At 44.0% G+C, this 16,863-nt stretch overlaps 1 protein-coding gene across 2 annotated transcripts in view; it reads left to right on the top strand.

Annotated features, from left to right (window-relative positions):
• The window catches only part of CABLES1 (Cdk5 and Abl enzyme substrate 1), an 80,568-nt gene extending 64,803 nt beyond the window's left edge, over positions 1–15,765 (top strand). For both annotated transcript variants that reach the window (XM_055704629.1, XM_055704628.1), the window contains 4 exons: positions 387–490; positions 10,140–10,246; positions 11,177–11,384; positions 12,979–15,765. In XM_055704629.1, coding sequence (XP_055560604.1) covers positions 387–490; positions 10,140–10,246; positions 11,177–11,384; positions 12,979–13,119 — 560 coding nt within the window. In that variant the 3' untranslated portion in view covers positions 13,120–15,765. The remainder of the gene's footprint in view (positions 1–386; positions 491–10,139; positions 10,247–11,176; positions 11,385–12,978) is intronic.
• Positions 15,766–16,863: the final 1,098 nt, after the last annotated feature.

Genomic DNA, 16,863 nt, shown 5'->3' with positions numbered 1-16,863 from the left:
CACAAAACATAAGCCAAAGCAATATATGCTGAAGGTATTTTGGCATATTAAATGAAACAAATCAAAACATCTGCATAAACACGTGAAAACTTGTTGCCAGGGATAAAAGTCATTGTGGAGCTTTAGATAATTTTGCAGTTCTCTAAGCCCTAAATTCACATTGACCAGGTAATTCGTAAGCTGTAGGTCCTCTACATCTTTGCAAATTGTACTAGTATTGAAATACTTTTGAGTTTTCAAGATACAGAGAAATCTTTCAACTCTTTCAAAAATCTTGCATGAAGATCACCTTGTGTGTTATCTATGAACTCCTTTGCCACTTGTATTAACTCCAGAGATTCCTTGATGTAATGAATTCCTTTCTTACCTTTATCATCGTTTTATAGGTAGTGACCTGGGAGACTTTGTTGAATATGACCCAAATCTTTTAGATGATCCCCAATGGCCATGTGGCAAACATAAGCGGGTTTTAATATTTCCTTCATATATGGTAAGTGATATGCAAACTTAGGTGTAGAACAGATATGTTTTGGTAACAATATTTTGAAGGTCGAGGTTACGTTTGGCTGTATTTTAAGAAGATTATTATTAATCTACTAATAACAGCTGTTTGGAATGCTTTGTTCTAAATGACAGTTACTTACCAGGACATGTGAAAACAAACTCGTAGAGGTATTACAAAAGTAAACGCTTTTATTACTGCTGTATTTCATAAATGCTTTAGATGAAAGGCTTGTTCAAACAATGCGTTCATTCTTTCACATTCAGAGGAAAAATTATACTTCCTCTAATTGGCATCTGTTATAAAACAGGAGGATGCCCATTAGGGTTTTTCTGAAGTCATGAAGCTGCATTGTGTTTTGATGCTTATCATTCGCTCCTCAGAACAGCACTTTGGTGTGTAGTAGAGCATTTGTTTCCCAGGTATTTATTTCACCTTGGGATAATCCTCCCTTTAATTGTAGCAATTACGAGCAGAGCCTGTCTATTTTGCACTGTATCCAAACCTGTAACAATACAGACTTGTAACTGTTCCTTGATCAGTGCTCTAACTCGGCGTTTTCTGCGGTGAGAGATTTCTGTAGCCTTTTTTCGGTTGCACCAGGTCTGGAGACTTTGCTGTGCTGTTTTGGCAGGACTGTCGCAAGATGCGGTGCCGTCGTATGCATGTAAGCATGAATCTGTCTGAATTATACATCCAAAGTAGTAGCAGGCAGCAGGGAAAAATTTGGTTTTTCTGAAGTGGTGACCTAGCACTCTTACCTATATACAAATAGGATTCGCCACACTGGGATGTAAAGTGTCGTCCATGCTCTCGCTGAACTTGCAACAAAATATATTATTTAAGAAACTGTTAAATTATGTAAAGATATGGGCTTTGTAGGTTCTGTTCTGACCCCACCCTGGTCTTTATTTGATAATAGGGTTCTTGGGTGCCCCTTCTTCAAAATAAATGCACTTTTGTGGCTTCTGTAGGTTGAAGCTTATCTCCTTGCTGGCAGAAGTGTTCTGCCTGTTGCACAGAAAGGCTTAATTGAGCTCTGGGGCTGTGTTTGTGCTGAATTTGCAAATGGGAAGTCCGGTGTGTCCTCTGCTTTCTTTCAACCAGTTTTACTTGTAAGGGTTGGCAAGTTACTTTTTGGCTGCCAACCCACAAATTGTCAACCTTTTGGCAGCTACATCTGGGTGGGAAATTATTTGTTGGGTTTTGATATGGTTATTATCGTGTACAGGGGACTGTCTGCCCTCAAAGAGAAAGGCATTGTTAACCAGCATCCAAAGTAAACATAGCTTTAGGAGACGTGGTTGTGTTTCCAAGGTTCCTCAGGCTGTGAGCGTCTGCCAGGCAATCCAAATCCTCTAGGATCACCTGAGATCTTTGATCCCTTTTCAACTTGGTGTTGAGATGGGCATGGTTGGGTGAGTCAAAATAGAGCAGCCAGGGTAGCGTCCTGCAGGGCAGGTCTCTGCCCAGGAGTGGGTGTTCCATGCCCTCCTTTTCCATGTGCGGGTTAACCACAGCATTTTGAAGTCCGTATTCTTACTTATTGCAAAAAGGAGCTGTCTGGGGATTTCCACTGTGACAGAGCTATGACTACATACTTTAGAGGTGAAAAATGGACTTCAAGGACAATTGTTAAAATCACTGTCATCGTTTATCTAGAATACATCTGCATTGCCAGGTGTCTCCCTGCTTTTTCATTTTCTCTAGGGGTTAGTTATTGCTGTGTCTGCAAAAATGTCTTATTTGACATTTTGGGGTTTTTTTCGTGAATTTGCCTTCCAGCTGTCACTTCTTCAGCACTGCCTGAGGGTCTGCAGCCCTCCTGTCTCCCTCTCTGAAGGCGTGCACTAATCTAAGAAGGATGTAAAGTGTTCTTTTGTTGGTGGGAATCCGGGCATGTGCCATGAGCTCTCTTGCAGGAGCTGCACAGGTTCGCAAGAAACCAAGGACTGCTGAGAGATTTCACAAGGGGCCAGTGCTTCCTTCAGCTGAGAAAAGGGAGGAAAGGTAGTGCAGGAGTGTCCTCGGAACTTGCAGGTTAAACAGCATTTTGCAGCTCGGGCTGTGGGTAAGGAGGGCTTGTGCATCAACCTGGTGAATATACAGGGCCATCTTGGCTATGTAGGAGACTTTACTCACATCCATATTAGACTTCCCTCACTCAGCTGGCGTTCCTCCTCCCTGCAGTTCACATCAGTGCAAACAGGAGCATAATAGGCTGTAATTTCAAGTAATTTTCTTCTCCAAATATAAAAATTGTCATATGCTGCAATTAAAGCAAATTGCAGTCTGAGGCCAGTAAGAAACCTGTGTTTTCTTCCTGACCGTGCACAGCCATCGCGGCAGTGACAGACCTCTGCCAAATGACCTCAGAGCTGTAAAGCTGCTGTACACAGATTGAAACCAGCCTCTGGTCCTGAGTGGAGTATAGCTGTAATTACCGCCTCTCGCAAGTGCCAGAGCAGCTGAGAGTGGCTCTGATGTCAGCGCTGAACATTTTTTTGTGTGTGGAGAGCTGCAGCTTGTAATTAAAGTTTCGTTACTTGGCCAGCATTTAGCATTAATGCTTGGCAGCTGCGAGCTTGTAGATGTTCCCTCCCCCCCTCAACCCTTATGGGTGTCAGAGCAATTAATGGGGGGAAGGTGTGCGAGAGGAACGGGAACACGTGGTGGTGCAGATGAGCGAGGTGGGAAGCCGGGCTGCGAGGCTGACTGTGGGATAAAGCTACGTGGACAGATATTACTCCTGGGAGCTGGCTCGTGGTTTGCAGGCCAGGATTTCTCCACTGGTAACACTCAGTTGAGGTCTGTGTGAATGTTGCATCAGTAAACACCGCAGGCCTTGTCCTGAGGCATAAAATGGACAAAATGTGTGGTCAGTCTTGGATTTTGCTCTGAAATAACTTGCAGTTAGCACAGGACACATTCCCTCCGTTTTTGTGGAGCCTGAGGTTGTTGTCACTGACATGGGTTTTATAGTCATGTAATTTTACCGAGCTGAATTAGTCCTGACTTGCAGAGGATTTTTAACTGCAAGTCCTCAGCTGTTTTCAAGGAGTAGCTGAGCTTCCTCATTGAAGATAGCTGCAGGGAAGGAGGAGCACTTTGGTTTTGGTGTTTTTTTTGTTGAGGTGAAATTCCTGGCTTCAAAGAATATACACTTCACTGCCGCATGTCTGAAAGTAATGCCCACAAACAGCCTGTCGGGATGATTCTGAAAAAGCAGCTTCAGTACTTTCCCAACACAAACTCTATGGCTTGTTTTAATTGTATTAGTCATACTTAAATTCTGGTCTACCCTGGAGAATTCATTTCGCTTAGTGTTGTCTTTGTAGGAGAGTCTACAATCTCTGCCGCAATATAAACAGTAAGAGGTAGAAAAATTTTATGCTGGGGGGCAGGGGAAGGAGGGAAACATCATGTCATAGTTAACAGATGTCTTCCTGGCTGATACTGCTAAAACAGGAATTCTTGCAGATTCTTAAATCTCTCTAGAATAGGAGCTTTATCTACCAGACAGAGCAGTAATTTCTCTGCTAGAATCTCATGTCAACCAGCGTACATCCAGACCCGTCAGTGCCTCTCTGGCCTCCCTGCATTCTTGCCAGCAGAAACAAACTCCTTCCATGCAGAAGGAGAAAACTCACTCTGCAACAGAACTGAGGCTGACCCTGCAGTCCTGCTTTTGTTGGTAACACAGAAACACAGGAGTGTGTTAGCTGGCTGCTATGCACTGCTGAAACTTGCAGCAAAAGAAGAAAAGGCCAGATCAGTAGCTTCTTGACTTTGAGTGACCCTTCTGTAATAACATCCATGCAATATCCATCTATCCATGCCCAAGGGATAGACTTGGAGATGGTTTGGGTACTTAACAACAATTTCAGTGTATTGGTTTAATTATGTCAAAACAAATTGACGTCTCTACACCATCAGTAAAAAAATGTGTTGCAGATATCTGCAGTGCTCTTGCAGCGGGCTGTCAGCCTGCATTTGCCAGGTACTGCACTAGTGTCGAGCACAGCCAGGCTGCATTATGAAATATTAGTCCTCCAGTGTGATTTTAAAATTAGAACTGCTTGCTGCCCTGGCCATGTAGTCTAACAAAAGCCCTGCATGATGATATAGCGCATTCAGTCTCTCGCTCTCCTGTTCTGTCCTTCACGAGGAGCATCAAGGTCAGGAGTACTTTGCTACAGCCAGCGTCCTTCGGTGCTGTCACCCTATTCTTCAGGCTGCTTCCGTAGCGGTAAATCAGGCATCTCCAAACTGCTTTTTTATCAGCTGCTGACCTTGTACCCAAAAGTCTCAGGGAGAAGAGTATTGTAGTGCTGGTATATATTCATATTTAAACCCTGTGGTCTATGCTTTTGATGCTATATTTGGCTGAGACTCCAATAAATGACTATTTTGTAACGGTAGCACACTGTATTAATTGAGGATGATTCCAGTGTGTTAACCGTATAAAATAAACTGGCGCCCTTCCATGCGCTTTAATTCACAGAGGTAGTTTTGAGATTGTTTTGTGAAATTCAAAATCTTTCAGTTTAAGATCCTTGAAAGTTAATAACTTTGTAACAACAGAAACACTTTCTTTTAGTCTTCCTTTTCCTTTTTTTTTTCTTTTGGGGTTGGTTCTTTTAGATTATAAATAAGGAATTGCTACCATTTTCCATCACCATTTTAAGTCTCTGCTCTATCAGGATTTCCCATATATATGCATCTTGAGCCATAACTATATAAATTAGGTTGCTGACAGTTTATAACTACATAGCTGGTCACCTATAGTATGCATTAAGGTACCCAGGCAGTGCAGTCATTTGAGTATTTTCATTTGTTATGTGGTTGAGAACTTACCATTGACCTACTGAAAGTCTGTTAAAGGCATCAGTCTTCTGTCTGCGTTATGTGAAGTAGGTTTTTCAGGGGTACACAGTAATGACAGCTGAAGACAGCCTATCATGTATCTTTCGTTTTATTCACCTATTCTATTCTGATTTTATCCTCCTTAAGCAGGAGATGCAGGCATCCAAGGCTAGATCATCTTTTACTGGTAGCGTGCCAAAGTAGGATTTATTTTCAACAATATTTCATCTTGCCAGTCTTTCCAACCATTTCAGGCATCCTTCCTCCTCCTGTATTTATGAAACTATATATACAGCTTTCCTATGAGAAAGCAGCTGCTTGAAAACGCTTGTGAATAACACACAAACTAACCTCCAAGTTCAAAACTGCCAGTCATGCAAAAAAATGTGTACAGATTTTGGCCAAAGCATTCATCATGTTCTCCAGGCATCTGTCAGCTACCATATATCAAGGCTTTCATTTGTCTTGTGCAACTTGCATTGCCAAACTAAAATACTCACGCACAGATTTGTATACAGAGGATGTGAACAGAGCTCATGAAAAAGTATTGCTGAATACTGAAGTGAAATGTGTTTTGTGCAAATAAGCTGTGAGAAACAAGACAGATGTTTGTGGATGACAGAAGTTGCAAACATTCGAGATTAGAGTATGAGACAGTTTGGTAGTTCCCAGTGCCTTGCTCACGCGTCTGACAGTTCTGGGAGTGCAGGGTGCCTGCCTGGTAGGGAGTAACATTATGTATAAGAAAGCATGTTTGGATAGAAAAATGCTGTGCTCCTTTTAGGGGGAAATATTTGCAAACCCTTCATAAAATTTGGGGCATCGGTGTTGAACGGTTCTCCTACACAGGCAGTACCAGAATTGTTCCGGACAGACAAAGATCCATGCCATTTACAGTCATGTCTTCTCAACATGGCAGCTTCGTTTGGGACTCGCAGGCAGCTCAAGTGCAATGAAATGGCCTAAAACAGGGAAGCGTGAACACTGAGCAGGGAGCAGGCAGCAAAGGATGAAGTTAGGTCAGAACCCTTCCATGTCATATCCCAGCTGGTCCTTGTGGGTCACTGGGCCACCCCAGAGGTTTCCTCTGCTCCATCCCTCGTGGGCAGGGGCAGCAGTGAGTGGGGGGCTGCTGCTTGGTGCCGAGCCATTTGCAGAGTGCAGGAATTGCCCTGGGCAGGAGCAGGGTCGGGGACCAGGATTTCATGTAGCCTCATGAGTGCTGTGCCCCAGCCCCAGCGTGACAGCAAGAGGGGTGCTCGAGTACCTGGTCAGAAACAGCTAGCAGGGGTGACTCATTTGATCACTCAACAGACACTAATACAGCGCTGCTTTTAAGTTACCTGTCAACAGATACTCTTTTATTTTTGCTGCCTGCCTCTGTGGTGGTCAGGGTTCCACATGCATGCATTTCTATAGGCAGCAGCTGGGCAAACAGGGTCCCGCTGCCCAGACAAAGTCAGGCTTCTGCAGCAGTTGCGGGGGTGGGGGGAAATCAAAGCTGGGGGGTGGGGGTGGGGGGTGTGCGATGGGATGAAGATTCTTGAGAATAAGGGCAGCTAGCTGAGCTCTCCAGCATGGCACTGACAAGATGAGACAGCTGCCTTAGAGCCAGTGTGTTCAAACATGCTGCCGTTACCCTGTTACATGAATCAAAACCAGCACGCACCAGCTTTCATCTGGATTTCATTATTGTGATTTATATCATAGAGACTGTTGTCTCACAGGAAACAGCAGTATTCAGGGTTGGGGAGGAGAATCTTATCAACAGGACAAAACTGATAAATCTCCGCAATTAAAAATAGCCGTACCTCCTTACCATTTTCAGTTTTAAGCCATCTGCTTAGTCTCAAGCCTCTAAGTGCTTCACTTTAAAGAAAATTTTAAAAAAGCGCTTTTCTCCTTCTAAAGGGAATTTAGCTGAATTCTGGCACTTCTCCCATGGGCTGGAGGAGTCCCAGGTAAGACAGACGGTGCCTGCAGAGCAGCTGTGGGGAAAGGTGCGCCCCGGGGGGTGCTGCTGCTGTGCGCCAGAGCCCAGGGCTCCCTCCCCCTCTGCGCAGTCACCCCCAGAGCTGGAGTCACGCTGGCACCTACTTGTTAGACACGAAGATGACTGAAACTTGCTGTCTGGCATAATTTCTGTGCAGCCCTTACAGCTGAGTCTGGAGGATGGTCAAGGTCCTCCCTCAGCTGCAGTGCCCTTTCCGCTGCAGAGGGGTTTCTGTCCTTTGTGTGAGGTTCCTGTGTGATTGCATCCTCCTCTGTGCAAGGGAAGGTGATAACCTGGAGAGAGCCGAAGGCAAGTCTGCCAGAAAAATCCATGATGCTTTGAGGGAGATAATCAAGATAAACCTAAAGAGCTCTGAGGTAATGGAGAGCGAACAACAGGCAGTTAGGTTTGCAGTGAAGCATGAAATAAGGTGTCATGTAGCTTTGCACAGTAACACCGAGCTCACTCTTTCGAGGATTGCCTAAGACATCCAGAAAATGCTGGTAGTAACGGAAATCATCTTAGTAGTGGGTAGCCCTTAGATGCTACTGAGCATCTCTTGACTCTGTAAGAGCAGCATCGACCGATGTTTCTGTACTTTGAGTAGCAGATGGTGCTGGTCTAAATTATGTTATGTGGCTCGTTTCAGTAGTCCTCTTGTAACAGTACTAAGAGGAACCCTCTTAATAACACATGAAACTCCAGCATATCTGTGTGCCAGGTGAGATGAAGCACATGAGAAGCTGTCTGCAACGACGTGCATGGGTGCGTGCTTAGGTCCAGCCAACCTCTCCGAGATTAAAACCAGGCAGACCCACATATCCATTTGAAGCCTTTCGCTCCAACCCCAGGTAGGGCAAGGTTTCTCCTCCCTGGCTTTTCCTCTTTTATTCAGGCATGATAGCACATTGCCTGCATCAGCATCAAGACAGCATATAAATTTTTAACCTCAGTGGCACTGCCGTGTCTGCCTGGACCCAAGTTCGAGCTTATCTGTGCGCATGCAGGGCAGCAGAGGTGGCTGAAGAGGGTTGATGTGGCTTCCTCCTTTTTGGTGGTTTCTGGAAGCTTTTCTTAATAGGACTGAATTTCCTTAATAAATTATCCTTTTTACTGAGCAAAAATTGGACTAGTGCATAACACGTAACTGTGTTGGAGGGGACTCACAAGCGTTTATACACAGGACAGCAGCAGGAGACTTGTGTGTGATGTGCCCAGCAGAATTACCTGCTGGGATGTAGTGGGGAGCAATTTATCTGGACAGATGATGCTTCTCACACTGCAAATCAAATAGCAGTGGCCCACATTATAAAACATGTGTATGACCGTAACAACATCCCATGGCAAGAAGTTGTGTTTTTCCTCTCTGTTACAGTATGTTTACCTCAAATACTGCTGTGCGCTACTCAGGGGAAACACATGCTCTGCTTTCTTTTAAATTACTGTAATTATCCATTATTTCAGTTTCGTGTTCCCTTCATGCTCATTTTGGATCTAGACAAGAACAATGTCAGATAACAAGAGCTGTCAGATTGCTGTCTAGAGCCGTTACACTCTCTTCTCCCCAAGCCGTTCCATATACTATTTTAATTATTAAAAAAACCTGCAAGCATATGCTGTCAGCCTTCTTGGCTGATTCAGATTCCCATGGGGATGTAATACAGCGATAAAGGCATAACACACGACAAGTGTTTTGCGTGCCTTTTTCCACCTCTTGTTGTTCAGCGGTGACAGCCCTTTACTATAATATAGGTTGATCATAAACAGAAACTGGAAGGGAAAAACTACTTTACTGGAAGGAGAATGCACTGCCCTGCAGACTGCTGCTCTCCCACTGCCCATGCTTGAAGCTGGCTGGGAGCTGGGTGCCTGGGGACGAGGTTGTCCCCTAGCTGCATAAGCTGGGGCTCTTCTCTGCTTCTGTCCAAGGGGCAGAACAGCCAAAGCCAGGAAGAGAATTGACACATCCCCAAAATGAAGGTTGGTTTGGTCGGCTGATAGATTTCGGCCAGGTGAGTGGTGACAGAGAATTTGGGCAAAATGCTACCAGAACGAAGACTGAGGGAACAAGAGAAGTGCTGTGTATCTGTAGATGTGAGCGCTGGCATTGCAGTACTGGCCAGGAGGACTCTGCTATTTGGGGGAATTATTTAGGTTGTGATGAAAAAGAACAGGACGCTCAACATAAAGGAAATAGACTGTATGCTTGAAACGTTGTCCCAGCTCAGCGTTTTTGTCCACTTACTGCCTAACTTATGACGGCATTACTATCTCGCACTCTGCTGAATGACCTGCCGCATAGGCTATTACCGTTTTATCACAAATGCATGCTATGGCAGTGAAGAATCTGTGCCAGTGGTTCCTTTGAAGAATCATTTGGAGAGAAACTGACAGTATGTCCCAGAACCGAATGGAGATATGCACACAAAATCTGGTCATCGGATCAGTTACTGTGATTTGGTTTTGTTTGGGTTTTTTGTTTAGCAAGATGTCATCCACCTACATGTAGCTTAAATTCACTCTTACGGATACTTGGAAGATCTTGATGAGGTATGTGTTGTTCAAGGCTTGTGCTGTACAGTCATCTCAGATTTCAGGTCACTTGTTCTGACAGAGCAGTCACAAACAAATTGTTGCCTTAATTCAGACTTAATTTTCCCCTCTGCTGAAAGCGCTGGGACTGACTGGCGCTTGTTAGGTACTCCTTGCTTTTGGGAATTGAGTCATCTTGTTGGTTACAAACTAAAAGAGTAACTCTCTCTTGACCATGTGTTACAGACCACAGTCATAGACTACGTGAAGCCATCAGATCTCAAGAAGGACATGAATGAGACTTTTAAGGAGAAGTTCCCTCACATCAAGTTAACCCTTAGTAAAATAAGAAGGTATGTTGCAAAGCTTGGTAAGGCTGCAACATGATGCATCTGTCTCACATTTCAGTGCAGTTGCTGCCATGTATGAGGCGAGACACAGCACTGATTGATCTTCAGGAGCCGTGACCGGTAGAGGTGCAGAATAAATCAAATGATTGCTTTAATTAGTGGGCTGAGTAAACAAGATAGGGGAATGTACAAACACGCATTGGTCAGGTGTCAAATGCAGCATATAATGAGATGAGGATGCAAGCTGGGCATGCACTATACTAAAATACCCGGAAAAATAACACAACAGTCTCTAAACTCATGACACTTAGCTTAGAAGGAGACTGAGGAAAGAGAAATGCTGACTTTTGTGCCTTGTCCAGAGAGCATGGCCAGAAGCAGAAGCAGTGGTCAGCTTCACAGCAAAGCTGTAGTATTTCATCACTGTTTCCAGGCTAGCAGGCTCAACGTACAGCTTCACTGAAATAATGATAATTTCATTTGACCGAAGTGGCCAGGATACTGAGTCATGTTGCTCTGTAACCAGAAAATACTGCAGTACGTGGAAAGCCTGTGAGTCTGGATTTGCCCAACCATAACCAGCAGCAAAGCTCCATATAGAGCACCAGCAATCAAGCTGTTGTTACTAAATAAATTGTGTGGAGCTTAAGACCTCTGATGAAATACTGTTACTAAAAATGTCAGAGCTTTTCAGTTGCTTTTGTAGTTTGACACAACTATGTGTTGGGGGCAGTGAGGGGGAAGAGTGAGGTCAAAATGCACCATGAAATGTGTACCCAAAACAGAGCGTAAAGATACCTGCCCAGTAAATTACGTTTTCCTTTTCTCCTCCACTTGACTAAGCAGGAATCTATGAAAAGATGACACTTGGGATGAAATGAGAAATGTTTTAAGACACAGCTCACAGCATACTTGTCTGGTCTCTTTACTCAGCTTGAAGAGAGAAATGCGCAAGCTTGCTCAAGAAGAATGTGGTTTTGAAGAGCCCACAGTGGCCATGGCCTTTGTCTACTTTGAGAAGCTCGCTCTCAAGGGGAAGCTGAACAAGCAAAATAGAAAGCTTTGTGCTGGAGCCTGTGTTCTTTTAGCAGCCAAAATTGGCAGTGACCTCAGAAAACATGAAGTCAAGCATCTTATAGATGTACGTATCCATAGGTTACCAGTGTTCCTTCTTCGTGAAGTGCCAGTGTGTGCTCTACACAAGCCCGCCTGTCAGTAGTCATGTTTTCCTCTAGGTTTCCAGCTGTACAGCCAGCTAAATACGTTTTTTTTTTCATATTTGTATGGAAGTAGTACTGATCAATGTTACTGCAGAGGCGAGGGAAGCTCTTTTGGTGTGTTTGAAGACCCTGGTGTCATATACTGTGAGGTCTGAGAAGTATCTGACCACCATTCTGTCAGTACAAGTTAAAAGTTAACTCTCAGGAGATTAATTTTGTTTTTAATTACGTTTTCAAGAGTGCCAGTAAGGACTCTCCTTTGAGAGGTAAATGCAGATACTAATTCCAGAGGGAGTCTAATAGACTACCAAGTTTGTATTTCTTTCATCAAGTTAAGCTTTTGGGAAAGAAAACTTAAAAGAAGTGTTTGCATTAGAAAACCTCACCCCAGCGTATTTTTTTGTAGAGTACAGTGTTTGGTCTTTCACCTACTTCATGTGAAAGAGTTAACAGGGGGGAGCGTTGTTCCATAATCCTTCACCAGCACTAAGATACCAATCTGATTTAATGCTGCAGAAGTTAGGCAGGTAGCTGAGCACTTGGCTACAACCAGCTCACTCAGTTCAGGAGACGGGAACTTGGTTGGGGGCTAGGACTGGACTCATGCCCTTCTGCCACAGTCACAGAGCTGGGTTGACAGTTTGTTAGAAAGCCCTCTGAACAACCAGAAAAAAAATCAACCCAGTGGGAGCTGGAAGATCTGGCCTCTCTTGCTATCCTGAATCATCATTCCGTCCTTAAGACACATTGAGCTTTTCAGTGGACCCAGTGGGCAGAGAAGTAGCAAGCCAGGGAGATCATAAGAAGAGGTTGTGGGGAGGGGGGCTAAATATCCCTGAACAGCTGCTTGCCTACTTGTAGCATCCGAATCCAGTGAAAACAGCAGAGCAGATGGGAGGTTTAGTATGTTACAGCAGAAAGCCAACTATAAAACCCATTTCATCCCCCTTGAGGAGAGTAGTTTCTGTTACTCACTGTTCTTAGGGTTGTTGAAGATGACATCCTCTGCCTCTGAGGTATTAAGATCAAATGTATCTAATTGCAGCAGAAATAATTTTCCCAATAGGGCGTTGTAACACAGACTGATGCTGAAAGCAAAATCAGTGATTTCAAGCAGTGCAGGGAGTTTGTGGGCAGTTAGGAGGTGCATGCCTTCCATTACACAAGTGATTTCAATGTTTGTGTGAAGCCAGGAGTTCCCTCTTCCTGCAGTGATAATCACTGTGATCATTAGGAGATGTATCTGCTGGAGATGGAATGAGTGAAATGACGAACACGTCAGAAATAGCATGGCTGGCTGAGCTTTGAGTTCACAGTAAGGAGTCAGTACATCCAGTTCATCCCGCTCTCATTTTCTAAACCTAGAGCCATGCAAGGCCAGCAACGCAGAGGTTTAATGACAGCAGCACGCACGTTTTGAATAATGTTATCTTTAAGAAAGCACTAGAAAGTCAAATCCTCATTCACAAAGACTTTCTTTCTTTTCTTTCTTTTTCTACTTGTCTGTCATTGCAGAAACTGGAAGAGAAGTTCCGGCTGAACAGGCGAGAGCTGATCGCCTTCGAGTTCCCGGTGCTGGTGGCCTTGGAATTTGCTCTCCACCTTCCTGAGCATGAAGTGATGCCACACTACAGACGCTTGGTGCAGAACTCCTAGCACTGGCTGCCCTGCGGGGAAGGGGCTCCCGACTGTTCCCGCTTGGCTCTCCTGAGCCACAGTTACTACTGGAAATGCAACATCAGACTCCTAACGCTTCACTCTCTCTCCTCAAAACAGTTTTTCTGGCAACATATAGCAAACACTGCATCAATGTAAGACTCTCAGCTTGGACAAATTCACGTATCGTTACTTTCTCAAAGCAGGTGAAGACTGAGCTGTTGGTAAATGGTTAATGTGCTGAAACTGGGTGGCGACTGGGCCTACCTGTGGGGACTGCAGCTATAAAAGGTGGCAAAAATTGGAAGGGCAGCCTCCATGACCACCCCTCTCTCCATCACACAAACCCTGGAAGCCCACGTGAGTGCATTCTCATAGTGCTTTTTCTACAGACCTGCTGCAACTTCCAAGAGGACTTCTTAAAGTGAAAAAGCTTTTAAAGAGGATATCTTCACTGTGTCAAAAAGAATGTGCCAATCTATTTTTGTATCAGCAATTGAAAGTGCACTTTTTCCTGTGGGGTGTTTGTGTGTGTATCCGTGTGTGTGTGTGTGTGCGCAACACTGAACTGATCTCAGTCCAGGTGGTTGGCTTAGCTGTTTCCAAGTGCATCAGTTACCGATGGTGAAGATCAAGGTGACCTTACGTGTTTACTTCTTGAAAAATGTAACTACTGGAAAAGTGTTAAATGGGATCATTTTTGGACACTTGGTTTTTTTATTCTCTGGTCTTTCCAGCATTGTACCTTTGAAAGGATTACACCACTGCTACTATGAGAGAAGGATCAGCAACTGACTTTAAGTTTTCAGTCACGTTTGTGATAAAGATGAAAGCATTAGTATAAGATTTCCATGTCATGTTTTTTAAAAATATTTTGTGTTAAGCCACATGCGTATTTTTAACCTTCGCACTTTTCCCACTGTGGAGATGGTTAGACTTGCACTCTGTAGTGTTGTATTTCTGTGCTCTATGTTAGAGTGCGTAATAAGCACATTTATTGTGCTCTATCTTAAAACAGTGTTTTATTAAAAAAAAAAAAAAAGAGTAGGGCTCAGCAGTATAACAGGTGTCTTTAAGGCTCCAACAGCAGGGGCATCAGCTATTAAACTTTTGGTTTTTAACAGAATTGACTGTGCAAAACCTAAAATCAGTGCCCATTGAAGTTAGAGGTCCAGTTCCTTTAGACTTTTCAGTACTGGAGTTTTACAGTAAAACTTCTTGCAGCTTCCCTGCTTCTGACTGGACACCCAGAAAGCTGGAGAGTTTCATCCAAGCTCCCCAGTGCTACATACACACTAAGCTAGCGCCATGCTTACGGACATTGTTCAATTGCTGTTATCCTGTGGGATTACACCCCTGTCCAATCTTCTCCCACGCTGGTTCACTTAACAAGCCTTGCCCTTGACATGCCCCACATGGATCTGGTAAAGTCAAATATACTTACGTTTATGGTAATTATATAAAATAAATAATAAACTCAGCCGTGAGACTTTAGCTGAAGCCTTACCTTTCTTAAGTTTGGGAGTGCTTGCTCAGAGTATGGAAAGGGCTTGTGAGCAGATTGTAGAGAAGTGGGACATACCAGAGGATATAAACACACTAATGCTTACTTTCTTTCGCTCTTACTTTAAACAGTTTTATTATTTCCTTCAGTTAGGCCAGGAAACATCCAGTTTCTTTACCAGCTTTGACTCCTTTAAATTCTAGTATGAAAAACACCTGTGTATGATTGCTCTACAGGATCTGGAAAGGTTACTCATGTCAGGACAAATGGGAATTCGTTTGATGCTATTGCTCTCCCTCCATTTTAAGGGGGAGAGTGACTATGGTAGCTTACAGTTACTATTAATACTTATCTAATTACTGCTATAGATACATTCCAACAGGAATAGGGAGGAGGGGGTAAAGAGAAAAGCCTGCACTTAACCTCCCCAGTGCAACACCCCAGGCCGCTGCATCCCACACGTCATTCAGCCAATTGTGGAGCTAGGGGAGGGGAGCCCTTGCCGGCAGCCTGCTCCCTCCTCCTCCTCCTCTTCGCGGCCCCCATGCAGCCCAGGGACAGAGGAGCCACGAGCCTGGAGCATGCCTGATGCCTGCGGCTGCCCTGCCAGTTTATTCAGTCCCAAAAGGCAGTGTAGTTGACCTACAAGCCAAAACGGTCTGCGGGTTTGCTAGGAGGGCTTCCATCCTTGGCTGCATCCCTTTCCACTGAAGTCGTGTATATACGTTCAAGATTTGCTTCTGATTGCAGAGATCTGTTTCTAATAGTGACCACTCAAGGCTAAGCAGAAGCTTTACTTTTCTATAAAGGCTTCTACCTTTTGCTTTTGAGTCTTGATTTTTTTTTAATGTTGCTTTATAGTATTGCAGGGAGAAAGCAAATTGTGATTGCAAGATGCAGACTAAAGAATGACAGTCTTACAGTAGTCTTTAGAGACGCTATTGAATCATGCTGTCACATCTTTTGTCTTCTGTGCTGCTACCCAACCCTGATCTACAGTTTACACAGATTTCTGGGATGAAATCTGATTGCTGGAGACTTTCTGCTTTTTTTTATTGTTCCTGTTGTTTTGGGGGCGGGAAAGGGTTTCAAAGTGATGTTCAGTTACAGTTTGAATGTGGAATAAACACTTAAGATGTTGATTATGTTGCACTGTTCACTTAGGAACGTATATAAAGCCATATGATGCTAGGTCTCAGAGCACAAAGCTTGGTCAGTACAATTATGGTTAGGACAACGGGCAGGATTTGCCCCCCTTTTCTCCCCAACCCTGGGAATTCAGGCTGAAGTGGTAGAGGAAATCTGTACCAAACAAAAACCACGTTGATTGTTTTTCCTTTGTCTTACATGGTAATGAGTGTTGATTTACAAATGATTTTAGGTTCAACTTCTAATAGTTTGGAAAAATAATCCATTCCATATCATTTGTTCTGTTTTGAAATTATATACTGTACACTCTACCATGCAGAGTTTATTCCTTTTCTAAAAAAATAAATAAAAGTTTAAAAAAAAGCTTGGAAAACCCAGACTCTTTTCCACCAGTGACAGTATGTAAAATGATTCAGTTCGCTCATCTGTATGTGCCTAATGGCTTTGGTTTTGTCTTCCTCTGGGACATAAAGCTGCTTATTAAGAAGCCAGTGGTGGGGTTGCCCAAGGGCCCTCGCCATCTCCTGGCATTCATCTCCCTGCGGAGCCCTCGCTATCAGGATGTTTCCTCCAGCCAAGATCTTGGAACTTCTTCCCAGACCATTCTTTTGGGTTGAGGTTTTTTTAAGCCGTTTTTTGTAGCACCAGCTCCTCCTCCTGGAGCTGCCAGGCCCTGGTTCTCCCAGTCCAAACCATCAGTGTGCAGAAGGACAAGGCACAAGCAGGCTCCTCAGCATTGCTCGTGTCTCACAACCCCTTATTCACTGGAGATTTGGGATATGTCATTTTGCTTTAGTCTAGGTGGTAGTAAAATTTACAACTGGCTGCTGTACCAGTTGTAGTTCACAAGCAGCTGCTTCTGCTTGGGAGGTTGAAAGTTCAGTTTTAGACATTTACGTGCCCACACACCCAATTATCCACCACTTGTTGGCATTCAAGCTGTTTTTTTCCACCTAGGACAGCCATTTATTGTGCATTTTCATTCCACATTAATGAAGATACGCAAAAGGTTTGGCTTCCTACCTCCACTCATCACTGTCTGGGTTCTCCAGAGACCCTCAGCTGTAAATCATATTTGGGGCAATATGAAC

The sequence above is a fragment of the Falco cherrug genome, chromosome 3 (genome assembly GCF_023634085.1).
Source record: "Falco cherrug isolate bFalChe1 chromosome 3, bFalChe1.pri, whole genome shotgun sequence".
NCBI classification, from domain to species: Eukaryota; Metazoa; Chordata; class Aves; order Falconiformes; family Falconidae; genus Falco; species Falco cherrug.
This window is presented reverse-complemented; position numbering and strand designations above follow the sequence as displayed.